A 20,376-nucleotide genomic window follows, 5' to 3' on the forward strand; every position below is an offset into this window, starting at 1 on the left:
ATCAAATCAAATCAAATGTATTTATATAGCCCTTCGTACATCAGCTGATATCTCAAAGTGCTGTACAGAAACCCAGCCTAAAACCCCAAACAGCCAGCAATGCAGGTGTTGAAGCACGTTGGCTAGGAAAAACTCCCTAGAAAGGCCAAACCTAGGAAGAAACCTGGAGAGGAACCAGGCTATGAGGGGTGGCCAGTCCTCTTCTGGCTATGCCGGGTGGAGATTATAACAGAACATGGCCAAGATGTTCAAATGTTCATAAATGACCAGCATGGTCAAATAATAGGTCTGGGACAGGTAGCACGTCCGGTGAACAGGTCAGGATTCTATAGCCGCAGGCAGAACAGTATAATCATTTATAATCTGAGTCTCGCTATATCAACCAGGCAGAATATAACTTTGGCTACAGTGAAAGCAAATTTTATTAATAGTACATACTGCTCATTGTTGACTAGATCTAGCAAACAATTATACAATTAGCCTGTTATATTTGGCTAATTATAAAAAGACAGGCACTAAACAGCATATTTATTTCACCAATGCAATGGCTTCACTCCATGACCTTGAGGATAAAACAGACCAGATGGAATAGTTGTGTCATTATACAGAAGGGAAGACCTTGAGATAACCAAGAGGCCACATCATAAGAGTATTCAGATGAGAGCATTATGTGCCATAAGTTTATTATCAGAGTAGCTTTAACATGATTCATTGGGTTTAGGGTTTTGGCATACAACTACAAAAAAAGTGCAAAATTACATTTAAAAGTCCTTTATAAAAACACCCCATAATCTGAGAATTTTACGAATTGCTGTTGCTACATAAAATAGGCCTACTGTAGATTAAGTCTATTATGGGAAGTGGTAATTTAATACCACATATTCATTCTAACAAAATAACTATGGCGTCATAAACAAACAGCGATATTAGATGCACGTGTATATTTTTTTGGATTACCATTATTGTGTTTCTATTTGTGTAGTTGAGTAATAGTGCGCGTCAGAAGCACACCCTCTAAAACTCAACCTAGGAAACGCTGTGAACGGGTTGGGGAGGTTTCATAAATGGAAACGGACCAATAGTTGAGTAGGATTAAAATAGAACGGTATATATCAGAGATAAACTCTGAAGTGCGTGCACTAAAATGCGTGCTATAGGTCACAACGCATGCATTATATTGGACCGAAACAGCCACTTGTAAAGAGGAAATAGTTTACAATCTATTTATAAACAACAAGGATCGTATACATGTGTCCTGAAACACAGATGTACTGTACTTTCCAGCATGTCTTATTTGTAAAAAAAAAAAAAAAAAAAAAATAGCATAATAGTATGACCGCAAGAGCTAATGTTTGGTAACCATTTTCAAGTAGGCAATATTTTTGGTTTAGCAGATTACTTTCAAGTTAAGGCACTGGCACAAATACTATAGGATTGTTGTTGAGGGATGTGACTTTTTGTAAACCGGAATTTAGTGATTGAATACCAGTATAATTTCAAGAGACATACAATTTTGGGAAAATGACTGTACCAGCAGGGAAAATAAGACAATTCACCAATTGCAGATTATAAGGTACTGAAATACAAGCCTCCAACACATTACATCAAAAGTCAGTAAACTCTGTCTACAACACTAAGGGTAAGGACAGGAAACTAATAGGCTATAAATGCACTGTCCATGAAACCAGAGACTAATGCAATTTGTGGAAAATGCTAAGAGTTAAATCTATAGTCTTTATTGTAGACAGTTGTTCGATATTTTCAAATCATGAATATAAGTAGAGCAAATCATTTTTTAATAATCATTTAATGTACTGTGTTGCACAGATATGTAGAGATTTTCCTTTTGCCATTCAGCTCGTCAACTTTTCATTTGAAATGCATTCCCTGTAAAGAAAACAGACCAAAAAAAGCATGGCTTGTGTTAACTTCCTGGACACAGTAGCAGCAGAGATTAACTTTGTAATGGATTACATTGCGTACAGTACATATGATTAAAGGTGCTGTGCTGCCTGGGTTAGATTAAACACTTCAAAATAATCAAATTGGTGTTCGTTCAGAATATCAACCAATAATGTGATTGGATTCTGTTTGGGGAAAGACAGAGGTGTCTGAATGGAGGGGAATGCCCTATACGTAATCTTGATGGATTTTTGCATTTAGCCAGGACCGCTGGATTAACAACATGCTGATGCAAATATTTGTATTTTTAAACACTGTGGCTTTAGACAGCACAATCAGATCTGGGACCAGACCGGCTATAATAGTATGGGTTATTTACTGTATATGCAATAGCAAGGAGTCGGCAGGTGTAAAAACAGTGCTCTAAGCCTCTTCTATTCTTACAGATGTGTGGTTAAAAACATTAACATCAACCTGCTTTATCAGTCACTCTACCATCCTGATTTTGATTGTAACTCAAGAGAGGAGCTGTTAAGTGGTGTAGGCCAGCATGAGGAACATGTAGTACATCTCTCTAAGGAACGAATCATAATTTGAAAGGGTTCTATCTGGAACCAAAAGGATTCTACCTGCAACCAGAAAGGTTTCTTCAAAGGGTTCTCCTCTGGGGACAGCCGAAGAACCCTTTATGCGTGTAGCTTGAAATCCATGCCTGCCTAACTCAAGTTGTCATACAAATCATTCATGCATGTTAAGTCTGACGCACTTAAGGTGTGACAAAAGTCAGACTTAAGTGCGCCTTTTAAGTCTGACTTGTGTGTAACATGGATGAAAGATTTGTATGAAAACTTTAGTTATGCAGGCATGGATTTCAAGCTACACGCTTAAAGTGTTCTTTAGCGGTCCCCAGAGGAGAACCATTTGAAGAATCCTTTTCGTTCCAGATAGAACCCTTTCGACAGAGGGTTCTACACGGAATCCAAAAGGGTTCTCCTATGGGGACTACCGAATAACGGTTTTGGATTCAGGCCTGACAGAATGGGGTCTCTTTCATTCAAACGAACACACTCACAGCATCAATGGTTCTGGCTCCAATATCAAATAACTAGCCTTAAGAAGCATACAGGCAGTGGGTTTATTCATTTGTTTATACCATTAACAAATGCTGGTTCTTTCGAATTGGCTGATGTTACCTGTATGTCCCCCCATAGTGGTACAGGCCCTCATTGGGTGGAGTGGTCGTGGGGCTGCATCTGCTGGAACAGCTCCAGCCTCTTCTGGGTGACATCATGGATAAGCACTAAAACAAATACGGAGAGGGTATGCTATAACTCTTTGGTCTGTGTCGGAGTACCCTGGTGGGTTTAACCCTCATGGTTCTAGTACCCCTTGTGGACAGAACACAGATATCACATAGGCATAACACGCGTCTTTGAAATGGCATTTTATAGGTTGCTGTTGCATCAATAGTCTTTGTAGGATATTTGAGTTCAGAACTGCAGCACTGTAAATGCCAGGGGGGTGGTTCTCTAAATTACAATTACTTCTGTAGTATTAAATAATAGCCACTAGAGGGAGCCAAAACAATGTTTATGACCAGTTAAATCTCAAGAGGGCCTCACAGCAAATGCACTTCTGTGGAAGGCTTATGGGAATGTGTTAACTGCACAGATACTAAGATTTAAAGTATTGATATTTGAAAAATCTCAGAAGTGCATTCATCCACTTACTGTCCAACACTGCTCTTGCCACGTATCTCTTCTCCAAAGTGTTACTGACATGAGCCATCAGCCACGGGAGGAAGCCAGTCTCAATATCTGGACATTAGAGAAGACCAGAGCACACGCGCAAAAAAAAACACAAAAAAAAACCACATTGAATGTTAAATACTGTATATATGCATGTATCTTTAGAACCAAACACTTAATATGTTGGTACTCGAACTATACATAGGGAGAATCTCAATTGCATACTCCTTGAGTCCGCCCTCCTCGCCTCCTCAAAACCCATTTGATGAGAAAGCCAGATGTCCCTCCCCTCTGACCTTCACCTCCAGGAGGCAAGGAGCAAGGATGCAAGGACTATGCAGTGAGATTCTTCCATGGATCTTCACGTGGATCCGAGGAATACCAGCTGCTGCCATCGCAACAGCTAATGGGAATTCTAATAAAATACCAAACTAATACCAGTCTTGGCAGTCCTCTCTTGTGCATTGAACATCTCATGTAGCACGACCTCTTATGTAACTGTTGGAGGAAAGGTTCAAGGGACAGTCAGCAGGGCCCTGGGGGAAGACTGACCTCTCTCCACAGGGTCGTAGAAGTAGCCGTGTTCCCTCAGCGTGGTGTAGACCGAGGGGAGCAGGTCGGCCAGGTAGTGCTGGGCAAACGCTCGCGCCGCAATCTTGTCCGCAGTCTCCATCTCCTTCTTCAGCACCTCTCGCTGCTGGGTGATCCGACGCTCCTGTTCAGAGAAGAGACATTGAAAGTCATGGGTCTGTTTCCCTCCAAACAGTCTGTCTGGAACCTCATGCTATGGTGCCTGAGCAGGTATCAAACCCAGGTCAGGGATTGAGGGTTGCCTTATTGCCTGGGGAAAGTGCCCTGAGCAGTCGCTCAAGTTAAGCATGCTCTGAGGCTGCTCCATTCGTCAGGTGTTTTATTTTACTTGACTGATAACAACCAAAATTCAAAGAATTCCAATAGTCTGGTCTTTCTGGTTCCTCCCATGTGTGTTGGTAAAAATAGCTACTTTAAATGTTCTGGCAAGTTACCATAATTGTGGGGAACCCCAAAATACTGCTGACTTGCCCAATGGGTGATTGCCGTTCAGACCTTAATGTCAATCCCTGAAGGCTGATTAATTGGCACTGGTTTCCCTAGTGAAAGCCTAGGCATTCACTCAGGAAGCAAATATTTTCAGGTCTCAGGCAAGCAGACCACCACTCAGCACCCTAACAAACCACCTCTGTTGCACTATCGAGAGTAATGGACATTAACTTTTTTAAACTAATCTATCCAGTCATTTATCTTTGGCCTGAGAATTGGTTACATGTATCCGTGTGGCAGCAGCCATGTCTGGTGGTCCTGTTCCTGTACCTTCTCCTCACGGTGGCGTCTCTCTTGCTCCTCTAGCCGCTGCACCTCCACCAGCTCGGCGTTGCGGAGCTCCTCGAAGGCCCGCTGCTGTGCCCGCAGGCTGGCCAGCTCCTCCTCCTCCATGACCTCCAGCAGGGCCTGCTCCACAGTCTTCCCCACCAGCACCTCCAGCACCGGGCGCACCTCCATGTCAAAGTCAAACAGCTGCAGGGCAAGGCAGGGGACATGGGCAGGGATTAAAGGGGTTAAAAAGTGGGTTGAATACATTTTCAAATATACTGTTTCAACAGATGAAACTACACCTTTTAGAACAATGTGGACTGTGAAGAGACACCCACACACACATTGTTATATTATACATTTTGTATTGTAGATATGTAGTGGTAGACTAGTGGTGTAATAATGTGTTGAATGATGTACTGTTTCGTTTATATTTTTTCCGATGTAATCGCCTTAATCTTGTTTGGACCCCAGGAAGAGTATGGGGATCCATAATAAACACAAAGATATGCCTAACGTGTTTTCAACCTGTTGCCAATCCATTTGAAGGAAGCTCCTTCACAAAATGTTGAATTGTTTTCATTGCACAGCAATGGAAAAAGAGGAAACATTTTAATTTAATACCTCTCCCTCCTCTATCTGTGTGGCCACATCTTTACCGGACTTGGCAGGAATGAAGAGGGGGGTGGCCGGTTTGTCCAGGAAGGCATCGGTCTGGCACTCGACGCTGGTGTCCTCTATGCGATCATTCAGCTCCTCAAGATAAAGCTCTAAAATAATCCAACCTCTGTGTTGTCCGATCAATCAACAATGACAGTAGGCAGCTGAGATGTGGTTCTGTTTACCCATAGATTTAGGTTTTACCTGTCTGTACATCTATGTGCTTCCTTCCCTCCAGAGCCTCTGGAGTCCTGGGCCTGAACTGCTCCATGGCACGCTTCCGAGCGACCGATCTCCTTCTGGACTCCTGCTGTCTCTGGACCTCAATAGGGTCAGGTTGAGCTGCCTGGCCAATACATAATTATACAAGACGTGATGGAAACATTTTGATCAATGTGGTTATCACTTTCAATATCTGACTTGGTGAGCTGGAAACTCACCACTGGTAGGATGTGCTGGGCATATGTGTTTCCCCTGACAACACGTCGGTCATACATGATGTTTCCATAATTGCTCTGTCCATCACTTCTGCATGACAAGGAAACAGGTGCTCTTTTTTTTCTATGTACAATCTTGATAAAAACGAATTAGCATACACTTATCCACAGCCGTGCACTAATGCAGTTCCATTAATGAACCAGGTTTTGCACCTGTTTTTTAATCAATCAAGACTGGATAGCGTACTTATTGAAAACCTGAACAATTGCTAGCACCATTTCAGCTGCCTGACCCTGCAAAATATACACTACAACAACTGACAGGAATCGAAATGGAACTGACCCCAACTCTGCTATACTGGCAATAATCTAGCTACCCATTTCATTATGCAAAAAGTCTAGTTGTTTACGCTGCTGAAGTGAGCTTTTGGCTAAACTATCAGTTACTGACAGCATATGTCGTTGTCTATCAAACTTACTGCTCCGCGGCGGGCTCTCTGTATTTGGTGCGGTTTTGAACAGGTCTTGGGCGACTGGCGAATGTGTAAGTCCCGTTTGGAGCCTCCTTTTGAGGCTGTAAAACGGATGTCATTCTTTGACTTACAGTTAGCAATTAACTAATCTCTAACTACCAAAATTATTCTAATGAAATCAAACCGTATTATTTGATAAAAACATTCAAACTGGTAGCTAAATGAAAGTGAAGAAGAGTATCTAGTTGTTGACGTTTGTCATAGCAACGATTTCCAGGAAGTGTAACTTTGCTGTTACATCACTTCCTCGGTTGCCTGCGAGTCGTTTTGTTTTTTTGGTTGGGGGGGCGAGCAAAGCAAGGCATTTACATTTTATGCAGGACTGACATATATTCAGCTCAAGTAATTTCATTTTAATATGATGGTCTTCCACTCCACTCTTATGGACCCTTATGTACAGTTCAATAATAAATATAATCCTATGCACTGTGCAGTATGGAAAAACAAAATCTTTACTTTAATTCAAATATTGCCTAATAAAATGCATATAGGAGAAAAAGCTCATTATAAAGTGGCTTCAATATAGTTAATATACAGAAAAAGCAACCATTGTTATTTTATAAATGTTATTCAAGTGGTACCGTAGTTGCGTAAATGTAATGGGATGCATCTGCTCTTCGTTACTGTTTTGTTGGATTTGGAACTACCCATTATTTGATGGTTTAAGAGGCCCTGGTGGCTCCGACATGCAGTACCACAGGGGGCAGTGTGCATTGTCCAGGGAGGCACAAAGGTCCACCTGTGCTCTCCTGAACTTGAAATTTCAGTCTCTCGATGTGCAAAACTGATAGAGACATACCCCAAGCGACTTACAGCTGTAATCGCAGCAAAAGGTGGCGCAACAAAGTATTAACTTAAGGGGGCTGAATAATTTTGCACGCCCAATTTTTCAGTTTTTGATTTGTTAAAAAAGTTTGAAATATCCAATAAATGTCGTTCCACTTCATGATTGTGTCCCACTTGTTGTTGATTCTTCACAAAAAAATACAGTTTCATATCTTTATGTTTGAAGCCTGAAATGTGGCAAAAGGTCGCAAAGTTCAAGGGGGCCGAATATTTTCGCAAGGCACTGTAACTGCCGAAATGCTCAGGCACTGAAGCAAGGATATGCATTTTCTTGGTACTATTCGAAAGGAAACACTTTGAAGTTTGTGAAAATGTGAAAGGAATGTAGGAGAACACATTGCATCTGGTAAAAGATAATAAGAAGGAAAAAAAAACGTTTTTTTGTGTACCATCTTTGAAATGCAAGAGAAAGGCCATAATGTATTCCAGCCCAAGTGCAATTTAGATGTTGACCACTAGATGGCAGAAGTGTATGTGCACAAAGTTTTAGACTTCCAATGAACCATTCCATTTCTGTTCAAAATGTTGTATGAAGACTGCTCAGATGTGCTTAATTTGTTTATTAATAAATTGTGTAAAACTGTGCACTCTCCTCAAACAATAGCATGGTATTTCACTAGTTATTGTAAATTTGACAGTGCAGTTAGATTAATAAGAATTTAAGTTTTCTGCCAATATCAGATATGTCTATGTCCTGGGATATCCTTGTTACTTACAACCTCATGCTAATCGCATTAGCCTACGTTAGCCCAACCGTCCAGCAGGTGACCCACCAATCCTGAAGAAGTTTAAATCTATTTGGATCCCACTATATAACAAAATGTGGAAAAATTCAACGACTGTGAAAACTTTCTGATGGCACTGTATGTACATAAATGGCATACTGTATCCTGAATTGACACTTTGTTTAGCATTTAAAAAAAATTCTCACTGACACCAGGAAGCAGTTGTGGTCTCATTGTAAACAGAGAGAACACTAGTCATGCATGAGTGAAATGAAACCACATTTGAAATGTTCTTATTTTGCTCTGCTTATATGGCTTTAAAAAAAGGCTTAGCAAAACTATATGAAACTGTAACAAAATGTGCATGTCAACCACAAACAGCATAATCAGTTCTCTAAAGGTGTCCGCATGCAGGTTTGGCTTGCTCCTAGCAGAACTTGGCTAGGCAAAGGAACGTCTGTGCTCGCATACTCCTTAAAGACAATTGCTTGAAAAATGAGAAGGGAAAAAAAATACTTCTGTTGTAGTTCCCTCCTCAGCCACCGTAGCAACAACATAGCCATAACACATCAAAATAGTCTGTATGAATCTGTAAATATGTAATTAATTTAGATGTTTTTGCAGAGTGTAGATATTGTTAATGTTATAACATGACTATTGTAGCTGGAAACGGCAGCTTTTTTTAATGGAATATCTACAACTACGACTAGTTGCGCAATTTTACATCTAAGATGTTTGGTACAGTATTAGTCGTCTCTCATTGAATAACAAACAGTTAATTCAAGACTACGTCCATAGTTCCCACTCCTACTAGTAGTCCTGTTGACCAATCACAGAAAAAGCACTTCGACTTGCCACAAAAAAATATGTCAAGAAAGTTCATAATATATGAGCTATGTCACACCTGCTCCCGCTGCCCCTCCCTGCCCGTCTTTACACGCACTTGTCACTATCATTACGCGCACCAACGCTCTTCACGTGGTTGATTGCCCCTGTATATCTGTCTGTTCCTCTGTCTGTTCCTCGGTGGTGTTCCCTGTGTCAACATTCATTGTTATTATGTGTACCTGTCCAGACACTGTTCCTGTTCTGTTTTGTGTCTGTCAGTTATTAAACCTTCACTCCCTGTACCTACTTCTCATCTTCTGTGTCAATCCTTTCAAGATAGCTGTTTCGAATGGAAAGCATGAGACAAACCTAATCTGCGTTTACACAGGCAGCCCAATTCTGATATTTTTTTCCACTAATTGGTCTTTTGACCAATTTTCAGAGATGATCTGATTGGTCAAAAGACCAATTGGTGGAAAAAAAATATTTGAATTGGGCTGCCTGTATAAACGCAGCCGAAATAACCCCAAAAGTGAAAGAATGGAATATATGCCACAGGAAGTAGTCGCAGGCTAGATCTATGTAGTGACAGAGGTGAAACCACTGTGGCAAAGGTAAACATTGCATTTCTATGCCTTTGTTCTATGCCAGTGGTTAGCTGCAACTATGCAAGTTTGTACAAACAGTAATGATCCAATATTTATGGTTACACTCTGTTATCTTTTAAATTAGGTTCTCTGATCCTCACCACTCACACACAGACATTTTTTCCATATTTTATTGTATTTGTGAATGTTTATTTACATGATGTAGTGTACCTGCCTATATTCCATTATTCATATTCAAACCATAGTTTATATATTTCCAACCATTTCATCCCATTCAGTCTATTCTTTATTGTGTAATTGTTGTTCATGTATGTTTGAACAGTTATTGGTTCATTGATAATTAATAGCCCTCCCACCGATTTGGCCTGCTAATTATGTGTGGGAGAAGCACATGGTTCTCAGTTCAGGCAAGGATGGATGACATGGATCGCGACTTCTATCCTTGTTTTTTAAGTCTGTGTATTTATTATATTTATGGAAAATAAAACAGATATTTTTGAGTAAATCCTGTTCCAGTCATATTGTAAAACTTTTCAATGTGAGAAACATCGGCCAGCTTTGTCACACTATCCCTTCTGTGTTAATTTTTTACGCTATGGCAAAGCAAACATAATTGCTTGTGTTTTGTTTTGTGTGTTATTAGCTGTTACAACACTAAAGCAAATGAATTAGGCTACACCAGGTGTGGGGGTCATGGGGTCAACATTTACATGATTAGTGGGAAAGAAAACCTGCCAAACACAAAAAGAAAGAAAACATCGTAATATATGTGCAAACTGCTTCAACTGGAAAGCATGAGACATGCCTTAGGCCACGTTTACACAGGCAGCCCAATTCTGACAAGAGCCCAATATAGCACATGGACACTTTAATAAAACATCTCAGAAGGGCTATTTTCAAACCATCCCTTTACGTCCTCCTTTGAATAGCTAAGGGATAGGGTCTTCCATTCATTAAAAGTATGTGATGCTGGCCTCCCAGGTGGCGCAGTGGTTAAGGGCGCTGTACTATCAGAGACTCTGGGTTCGCGCCCAGGCTCTGTCGTAACCGGCCGCGACCGGGAGGTCCATGTGGCGGCGACGTCCGGTTTAGGGAGGGCTTGGTCGGTAAGGAGGATCTTGTCTCATCGCGCACCAGTGACTCCTGTGTACTAACCAAGGTTGCCAGGTGCACTGTGTTTCCTCCGACACATTGGTGCTTCCGGGTTGGATGCGCGCTGTGTTAAGAAGCAGTGCGGCTAGGTTGGGTTGTGTATCGGAGTTCTCTCCCGAGCCTGTACGGGAGTTGTAGTGATGAGACAAGATAGTAGCTACTACAACAATTGGATACCATGAAATTGGGGAGAAAAATGGGTGTAATAAAAAAAAGTATGTGATGTTGTATTGATGTTTGTCGGCCTCCTCCCTTCACCCTGTTCTCTCTCTGTCACCGGTCATTAAGGGTTGTTATTCTGCTCATTCGTCATTTCTGTAGACAACACGTTCTTATACTGACGTAGAAACATCCATTAACTTCCATTAACTTCCATTCCTGTCAATCACTCAGTCCAGCCCCTTTACTTTACATGGCTCAATGGCAATCCCCAATTTTGATATTTTTTCCACTAATTGGTATTTTGACCAATAAAATCAGATCTTTTCACATCAGATAGTTTTCGATTTTTTTAAAAACCTTTTGTAGTTGTAGGTATAGAGGTAATGTGTGCAGGTACAGTAACCTGGCTGACCCCTTTCTCTGTAGTCTCAATCTCAGCCTCAGTCCCCATCATGCTTTATTCCATTGTTATCTATGGTCAGTAAGGCTCATAATGGTTAGGTTCAACATAAAACATTGGATCTTCATGTGCTGTAAAAAAAAAAAATAATAAATACATGTACTGTAATCACAGGTGGTTAGTGGTACCTTAAATGGGGAGGACGGGCTTGTGGTACCATCAGGACATAAGAACATTTTTCTAAAGTGAGGTTGTGCCACGCCTGCATGATGCTCGTGCCTCAACTGTCAAACTGTCAAATGCAGACGTATAGTGGCAGTTAGGCTAGCGGTTAGAGCAGGACAGCCCCAGATCTACTCTCCTGTATGTTTTCAGTCCAACCCTCATTCAGCATATCTGATTCAGCTGGTAAAGGTCTTGTTGAGCAGCTAATTAGTCAAATCAGGTCTGTTGAATTAGGGTTGGACTGAAAAGGACGGTAGAGGGTTGGGCAGCCCTGGTCTACAGGACCTGAAAAACATCACATAGCCTTTTGGCTATAGCTTCATATTCTCTTCACACAGTCCCCAGAATGTGTTCAGAAAACCAACAGCATGCTTTGTGTGTTAACCCAGCTCTCTTCACCTCTCTCTTTCCCATTGCTTAAGTATTGTAACGACATTTGCCAAAATAATAATATGGTGGGTGCTTATATTTGTCCTCTTTCACACATGTGCAAGTGTGTATTAATACGCATGACCCTGGAGCAATTAGTGTTAAGTGCATTGCTCAAGGGTACATCAACAGATTTTTATGGACTGTCACGTTGCACTTGGTCGGTTGCTCTCTTTCTCATCATGGCTACTGGCCTAACAGGCATCTTGGATTTTAGGAAATTAATCATGCTCCTAGTAAATTTATCTATGAAAGATTCTAGGAAATTAATCCTTCTTGGTGAGAATAGTCATATGTAGGTAAGGCCTTAATAATCACAGTTAAATTAATACTTTAGTCCATTAAGGGTGTTTGCCTTGCAGGAAAATGAAAGCCGACGAGAACTGAACACCATTAATGAATTAGAGACCAATGCTAAGAGAGGAAACATCTAACTAAAAAGTTGAGAGAGGAAAGGGAAGCCATGGCATCGGATTGGCTCATCAAGGCAGCCACGACAACAAGCAATTCAGAGAAAAACCAAATCCGTCCACGTGATCAGTGTCTGGTTTCCTCTTCCGCGAGCCACCAGCCAGAACATGCTGTTCTCTTAATGAAGGCTGTTAGATTGTGTTGCATAACTGGCCTAAAAAGGAGAAGAAAGCCGGGCCTAACTGGTCTAATAATCACAGCCCCGACCCTGCATGGCCCATATTAGTTCCTCATTAATGCATTTGCCAATGGCGTAGTTGAATGGTGAGAGGAGGTCCATCTAACCTAGCCTGGTTCCAGATTGGTTTGTGTGTTCTTGGTGTGACAATAGTAGGACAATGCAAACATCTACAAGCCTACAATCCTTCTAAAATGGCTGTGTTAATGTTGGTGGAGCCCATGGGATGAACTGAGAAAGCAGTATGGCTTATGTATGTATGGGAGCTCATCTCTTGTACTTGCATGCACACAAGGTTGTTTTTGAGTGGAACTGCGTGATTGGGGTTGCAATGGCCAATCGATTCTAGCCAAAGCTGCAAAGTCACAGGACTTGAATGCTCCTAGGGCTCCCCCCCCCAAAAAAAATCCCCCAAGAAGTGTACAGATCAGTTTAGTAACTGGAGAACAAAGTAACATTGTAACATAAAGGTGCTTTATTGTAGTGGAAAGAAATATGTTGTAGAGTCAAGACACAAAAATACACACATTTTTACAAAGTTACACATTTATGTACAGTACATATGAGTATATTAACAAAAGTAAAACTAGAGGAGATATATCCAAAATACCTGCAGATTCAGATTGTGATTATTTACATAGCTTTTCTGTAGATACACTAGAGGAGTATCTACCTTCATTAATAGCTTTTCAGGTGAAATATCTTTCGTTCTGTACTCTAAACAGTACTCCTCAACAAGTTCAACCTAGCAGTTGTACATTATAGCTGTGTACATTCAAAGTGAAAAGTGAGATGTAATGTCAGAAAAGGGTCATTAAACGTAGGACTCCTTGGCGTAAGAATACTCCTCGAATACGGGCTGGCTGCACCTCCGTGACACAGTTTCATGGTGTGACATGGTCTCATGGCGTGCTCTCGACACGGACTCAGACATCGCTCGCTGGCGGAACCCTCCGGAATGTTGTTGGACTGCGGTGACATCATCACTGTCTGTCCCCTGAAAGAAGCAGTCTGTGTATTGATTGACGGTGCAGGAGTACATGAAGTTTGCGTTCATAGAAGCTGGGCGGGAATTCCTGCTAAGAGTGGCGGCTGCGGCCTTGACAGTCATGGAGCCGTAATCTGACAGGGCGAGCTGAGCCACACTCTGGACTGCCTGCTTGTACGAAGGGGGCTGCAATGACAGTCTGCTATCCACCTGCTGGAAGGCCTCCATGGCAGACAGGGGATGCTTCTGCCTGAGAGGAGCCTCGGCCTCACTCTGGGAGTCCTCCTGGAGGGTTCCACAGGGGAAAGGTTTCTCCTTCTGGAGGTGGCCTTTCTTCAGACTGATTCGGGCGAAGGTTCCCAGGTTCTTGGTCGTCATCGGGGCTTTGCTGTTCACCTTCATGGACTGGGTGCGTCGCTTGGCCACTTCCACCGTGTCCACCCTCGGATGTGTGGACTGAGCCCTGCGTGGGCAGCCCGGGGAGGCCAGCGGCGAGCTGGTAAACACAGAACCCTCCGATGCATTGGAGGTGGTGCTCTCCAGGGAGCAGGATGACGAGCATGACGGATGGCTGCCGCCGAGTTTGGGAAGGGACAGCGTGGCGGCAGGCCTGGTAGCGGCACCATGCCCCGGGAGCAGGAAGGAGTCATTAGAGATCTGCTTTTTGAGTGGCTGCTCCTCAACGTCTCGGCCCTCCACGGAGAAGTCGTCATGGCTACGGGCCAGGTTCCTTTTCCCAGCAGAGGGGAAGATGATTGGCTCTGAGCAGCGGCGGTTAAAGGGTGTCTTGTTGGTGAAGGTGTGGAAGATGGCATTGGTAGGGCAGGAGGGGACAGTGCCATGTTCCATCCCGCACGCGGAGAGGAGAGATGGGGACGAGCTGCCACTTTCCCCCTCTCCCTGCATGGACCCCATGCTGTCCCCCTCAGAGTCCGGGTCAGTGCTGTCATATGCAGAGTCGTGCCGCTGTGACAACACAGATTCTGAGGAGAAAGAGGCAGAATGTTGATCAGTTGCAGTGTATGATTCCTATTCCCATCGTTCTACTTTGAAATGTGTTCCCAGAAATCTGTGTTCACAGAATGTTTTCATTTTCTGTGATACAATGTGTAACACTGCAAAGAGTGGTGCCTAAAGCAGCCCAGTTCTCTTACCTGAGCTATCTTCATCAGGATCTCCCAAAAGGCTCAGGATGTCTTTTCCAAAGATCTCACTGCAATGCTCTATCAGGAACTTTGTCAGCTCTATCACCTAAAGGAAACATCACAAAGATCATAAAATGTCAACATTACTTAGAAAGAGGGTTGGCATCTCCTTTCACTGAACAACTCAGTCCTGTTTCAGTGCAGACTACTGTAGGGTAAAGTTCTTGCGAAACCACAGGCCTATACACAGACACACAAAACACACATACACACACTGTGGTTTTTAGTACATGAAAACCACATTGGCAGCTTCAAAGAGTCCAGTCAGAACCGTATTCTCACCTTGTCCACGGTCTGCACGTCTAAGGACATGTCGTCCTTCTGCAGCAGAGTGGGAGCGATGCACACCGCCAAATTATTGGCGTCCATCATGTTGGCGTGCCCGCTCTTCGTGATGTGGTGGAACACACACAGAAGGTTCCGCAGCAGCAGGATGTTGGGCCCTGGTAGCTTGTCAACCACCCTGAGAGGAGGAGGGAAGAGAGAAGGGAGGAGAGAAAGAACAGGAAGAAAATGTAGATCAGTTTGCCGCTCTTTTTTAAAATTATTATTTTAAGCTTCTCTTTTTGAGAGGGGAATTCAACGAAAAAAGAGAAGTGGCTTGTCTGGAATATACACATTGAGGGGAGAGACACTACTTCCTCTTTATCTGAATCTCTGAAAAACCTCATTCAAAAGCCCCTTGAATATATACTTTGCCACACCTACAATAGCCATGGAAAAGTTCAGGGATTTTTGTATTCAACCAAACGCCTACATTAGTCTTACATTAGCATAGATTACAGTTTTATAGGTCACCAATGGGGGTGACTGGACAGGTGGTATAGTAGCTAGTAGCTATAGTAGCTAGTGCTAATGCCACATTTAGCATAGCATTAACAGTTGGTTCTAGTAGTGGGTAGCTAATGCTACTTTTAGCTTAGCTTCAGCTCCTTAGTGTTTGGTAGCTTACCTCTTGAGCTGCAAGCCTCTCTGGTGGACATCCTCACTCTCGAGGGCCTTCATCCAGGTCTCAAACAGCTCCGACACTAGCAGACGTCCCGGGAGCTCGTTCAGAAAACTCTGTAATTAGGAGGGAAGGTGTTGGTGGTTAGAGCACAATGGAAGACTGCTGATAAGTAACGAGAGTTTCCAACGGATGGATGGACGGACAGATGGGACAGATGAGTGAACAGATGGATGACTCTTTACCTTGAGTAGACCCACCAGGAGAACCACGGGCAGGGCATCCATCTCCACCTCCGTCCCACTGTTGAGCTGCTCCCTGATGGCCTTCAGGGTCTTATTGTTGCATGTCGTCCTGAACACCCCCTCTGTGGAGGGGCCTTTCTTCCATAGAAGCACCAATATCTCCTGGTGGGGAGAGAGAAGAACAAGCAGAGGTCAGACCAGGCTGAGAAAAGGCATGAACAAATCAAACAACCTGCTGTGTGTGTGTGTGTGTGTGTGTGTGTGGTGTGTGTGTGTGTGTGTGTGTGTGTGTGTGTGTGTGTGTGTGTGTGTGTGTGTGTGTGTGTGTGTGTGTGTGTGTGTGTGTGTGTGTGTGTGTGTGTGTGTGTGTGTGTGTGTGTGTGTTCTGTGAGGGGGAGGGGGAGGGCAGGGTCAGAGTGAGACAGGAGGTTGGTGCATTGTGCGTGTTCATCAGCTGGAACATCACATGTAAATCAAATCAATGGTTGGGTTGCAGACAGGCAGGTTCTTAGCAACCATTATCAAATGCTTTGTTAACTGCACTTATTACTGACAATTTAATGACCTGATTAATCAAGTGCCCTAACCAATAAATCACTTCATAAACTGAACTACCATAATGATTCCTAGTGATTCCTAACTATTGAATTGACATGCACCTCATTCTACCAAGGTGTTTTGTTAAAAGGGTTTATTTATTTTAGAGGACGCTACCTAGTGGGCACTACCTAACAGACACTTGGTAGAATGAGGTGCGGGTCAAATCAACTGCTCTCACTACAACTCATTATGGCAGTTCATTATGGCAGTTCATTATGGCAGTTCAGTTCATGAATTGAAAGTGTTATGTTATATTGCACAATCAATCAAATCTTTCTCACTCAATGTTGACATACAAAGATAGTACAGAACCAAGATAGTTGTGGTAGAGTGACGTACTGTGATGGGCTTGGGAAGCATCCCATCCTCTGGGCAGATCTTGGAGAGAGGCTGTCCAAACAGTTGGCTCTTGGAGTCTGTGTCTGGACAGGAGGACATGCTGTTGAGTGTGGAACTCCTCTTCAATTTCCTCAAGATGCTGATGCTTCTCTTACTGTTGCCGCCCTTTTCTGTTATGAAAGAAGCCAAATGATTAGAGAATAGATGTAGATATAGATGTATAGATGTAGTGTGCCGTATTGGGCACAGTATACAGTAATGCTAACTGATACCGTGACGTTGTTTTTCAGCGATGTTCAAACTCACCAATGGGCTGCGTTGCTTTTGCGTTACACAACTCCCTGGGCAAGGTGGGGATCTTTGTGCTGCCCTGGAAACACAAAACAGGAGATGTTGTCATGAGAGTGTGTGAGGAACGTGTGGCAGGGGAGGGAGGGGAGGAGCCTCTGCTCTATGCCCCTAAACCACACCCCCTGTGTCTGCACGCCTGTTTCCATGTGAGGGTGCAGGGTGGTAAGAGTGTTACTCGCCCACACACCCTCCTTAAACTCCTCCATCACAAACAATTTACCCCTCAGAATTTACACCCCCAGAAACCCCCCTCAAAACACCCACCACTTCCACACCAATATGTACTCAAGATCAACACAAGGTTCTCCATTTGAACGAAACAACACAAACCCTCCAAAAAGCATCATCACTGTACAGTATCAATCAACTGTTACAACGAATACACTTGTGTTATGTAAATGCTTATTATCTGAGCAACAGATTGCAGTAGTTAGAATTCCCCCATTAAACCTAAAAATAAACTTTTCCCCCTGAGGTCTAGGGAAACCAAAGGTGTTTCCAGAATAGTGGACACATGGATGAGAGAAGCAGAAGCGGGGTCTGTACTGTACGGTACTCACAACAAGGGGAAACTCGATAAACGGGTCCATGCCACTTCCTGTTAGAGTTTTAGCCTTAAACACAGAGAGAGAGAGAGAGAGAGAGAGAGAGAGAGAGAGAGAGAGAGAGAATTATCTATAATGCAGATTAAAGTTGTTGAAGATAAAGTTGACTCCTTCCAGAAGCAATTATAATATTTCGGTAAAGGTCAATGTATGCTCATTCTAATTCTATATTTACATGGTGTCAAACAAAGGCCTATATATGTCTGAATGACCATAGATCATGTTTTGACGTACTGCAATGTGTGTCTGCATTGAGTGCCTTTCTAAGAATGTCCAATACTCCGTCCTTACTTATAATGGACATTTCTAGAGGTTATAACCTTACTGATAATGGCCCTTTCTAGAGGTTACAGTATATTCATTTTCAGAGCCATCAAAGCCCATCAACATGAGAGAAATAGATTAAATGAGAGTGAATATTATGAAGTGGCAACACAATGATATCTTGAAATCAATAGCCGAGCAATACAACAGTATCTTGATATCAATGACCGACTGCAGACAGGCGAAAGCAGATCCATCTTTTCTACAGTATCTGCCATCACCCCCTTTGGTAAGGAGAATCTGAGTAAGTTATCAGGGAATAGGTCTACATACGACACAGTATGTGGTAATAAATCACACAGCTCTTCTCTGTTTCAGCTGTTCTAATTGCTGTTATTGTATATTTAGCACACTGGAGAGTAAGCTAAAGCTTCATCTCAAATGGCACCCTGTTCCGTATAGTTTTTTCAGTGTACTGTATACAGAATAGGGTGCCATTTGGGGCGGGACCCTAAGTGAGAAACTTACTGTGATACTGTTGCTCAGCACCTTCATCAGAACACTTGGGAGGGGTGTGATAGAACCTGCCCTCTCTGTTGCTGCTTTAATTTTCCTGGAAAGATTAAAAGACATATAAATATTAATATTTGATTGATCTCAAGTAAAATTTTCCTGGAAAGATTAAAAGACATATAAATATTAATATTTGATTGATCTCAAGTAAATCCCTAGTTATTCTGGTGAGCCATAATGGAGAAAGATGGATAGAGACTAGTCCCTGTTTAGAGGGGTGTGGAGAGAGACTAGTCCCTGCATAGAGGGGTGTGGAGAGAGACTAGTCCCTGCATAGAGGGGTGTGGAGAGAGACTAGTCCCTGTTTAGAGGGGTGTGGATAGAGACTAGTCCCTGTTTAGAGGGGTGGGGGGACCATCAAAAAGATGGTCAAATGGATATTGACAATACGATAAAATCTGTATTATTATTTATGAGTGAAAATGTATGAGTGATTATGTGTGAAAAGGATGATTACCACTAATAATTGTATGACAGAAAATGTTTAACTATATACTATAAGTTGTGATATCATGAAGAATGGTAATATTAACTAAATACAGTTCCTATCTCCATCACAGATGTCTTTATACTACCTTTCAATACTAATTCTACACTTAGCCCAATACTAATTAATATAAACATATGTGCCATTTAGCAGACACTTTTATCTAAAGAGACTTACAGTCAAGCGTGCATACATTTTATATCTTATACTGTATGTAATTGAATGACATAGACAGTACAGTCCCATTGATACTGCAAGTTACTGCAAATACATTGATACATCCCACAATGTTTCTAGAATACGTAAGCAGAGACCCCCAAACATAAAATAAAAGCGTTATTATAAATAAATATATAGTATAACCCAGTAACCAGGTTAGCCATTTACGGCACAATCAAGGGACATTTACAGTATCTATAGAGGTAATAGTGCTGTGTTTTAGTTAGTTTTATTTTTATAGATTATATTTTTATAGTATAGTTTTTTTAGATTTACTTTTATTTTTCTGTGTTTTTTTTGTCTATGCATTGCGAAAAAGACCTTGGTCTCAATGGTGACTTCCTGTTTAAATAAAGGTCCAATAAAAACTAACAAAATAGTAGTGCTTACCTGTGAAGTGTATCCAACCAGCGTTCTTTCACCTCAGGCAAGCTGCAGGCAAAATAACAGCGTGGCGTGAGTTACTAATCCACAGTGAAAGAGGAACAAACCAAACGCACGGACAGACAGACTGAAGAGACACAGCACGCCCTCTGGCTCTTTTAACTACAGCCCGTTGGAAACTCTAACTCAGTCATGGGGACAGGAAGCAGCGTCATGGCGGCCCCCGACCAAAGAAACCACTTCCTCTTGGGTTGGGGCTGCTGCTGTCATCGCCATGTGGAAAGAGACACATGTGGAGACTAAGCCTCAATCACCTGTATAGATGATAGGAATACCTTTATTTGTAAAAGGGGATCACTTCACTCTGGGGAAGCTTGGATGTCTGAGTGAGGCCTTTAGAAGGGACTACACTAGGGAGTACATTAGGGCCACATTAGGGCCCACACTAGGGCCCACACCAGGGCCCACACTAGGGCCTACATCAGGGCCCAGACTAGGGCCTACATCAGGGCCCAC

The 20,376-nt window shown here is 42.5% G+C and overlaps 2 protein-coding genes across 2 annotated transcripts; both read right to left on the reverse strand.

Moving 5' to 3' along the window:
* Nucleotides 1–404: 404 nt before the first annotated feature.
* Nucleotides 405–6,848, reverse strand: rsph3 (radial spoke head 3). The gene is made up of 9 exons (XM_064925602.1): nucleotides 6,577–6,848; nucleotides 6,101–6,188; nucleotides 5,865–6,006; nucleotides 5,625–5,770; nucleotides 5,001–5,204; nucleotides 4,203–4,365; nucleotides 3,633–3,719; nucleotides 3,096–3,202; nucleotides 405–1,887 (listed from the first exon to the last, which is right to left on the reverse strand). Exons 1-8 carry the CDS (start codon nucleotides 6,687–6,689, stop codon nucleotides 3,126–3,128), a joined length of 1,020 nt encoding a protein of 339 aa, XP_064781674.1. The 5' UTR covers nucleotides 6,690–6,848; the 3' UTR covers nucleotides 405–1,887; nucleotides 3,096–3,125.
* Nucleotides 6,849–13,106: 6,258 nt separating this feature from the next.
* LOC135506141 (T-cell activation Rho GTPase-activating protein-like) lies at nucleotides 13,107–20,000 on the reverse strand. Its single transcript, XM_064925603.1, has 10 exons — nucleotides 19,867–20,000; nucleotides 18,726–18,810; nucleotides 17,889–17,942; nucleotides 17,284–17,347; nucleotides 16,978–17,147; nucleotides 16,039–16,200; nucleotides 15,800–15,909; nucleotides 15,130–15,310; nucleotides 14,797–14,893; nucleotides 13,107–14,625 (listed from the first exon to the last, which is right to left on the reverse strand). Exons 2-10 carry the CDS (start codon nucleotides 18,750–18,752, stop codon nucleotides 13,469–13,471), a joined length of 2,022 nt encoding a protein of 673 aa, XP_064781675.1. The 5' UTR covers nucleotides 18,753–18,810; nucleotides 19,867–20,000; the 3' UTR covers nucleotides 13,107–13,468.
* Between the last annotated feature and the right edge of the window lie 376 nt (nucleotides 20,001–20,376).

Source organism: Oncorhynchus masou, chromosome 19, assembly GCF_036934945.1.
Source record: "Oncorhynchus masou masou isolate Uvic2021 chromosome 19, UVic_Omas_1.1, whole genome shotgun sequence".
In the NCBI taxonomy this organism is placed as follows: domain Eukaryota; kingdom Metazoa; phylum Chordata; class Actinopteri; order Salmoniformes; family Salmonidae; genus Oncorhynchus; species Oncorhynchus masou.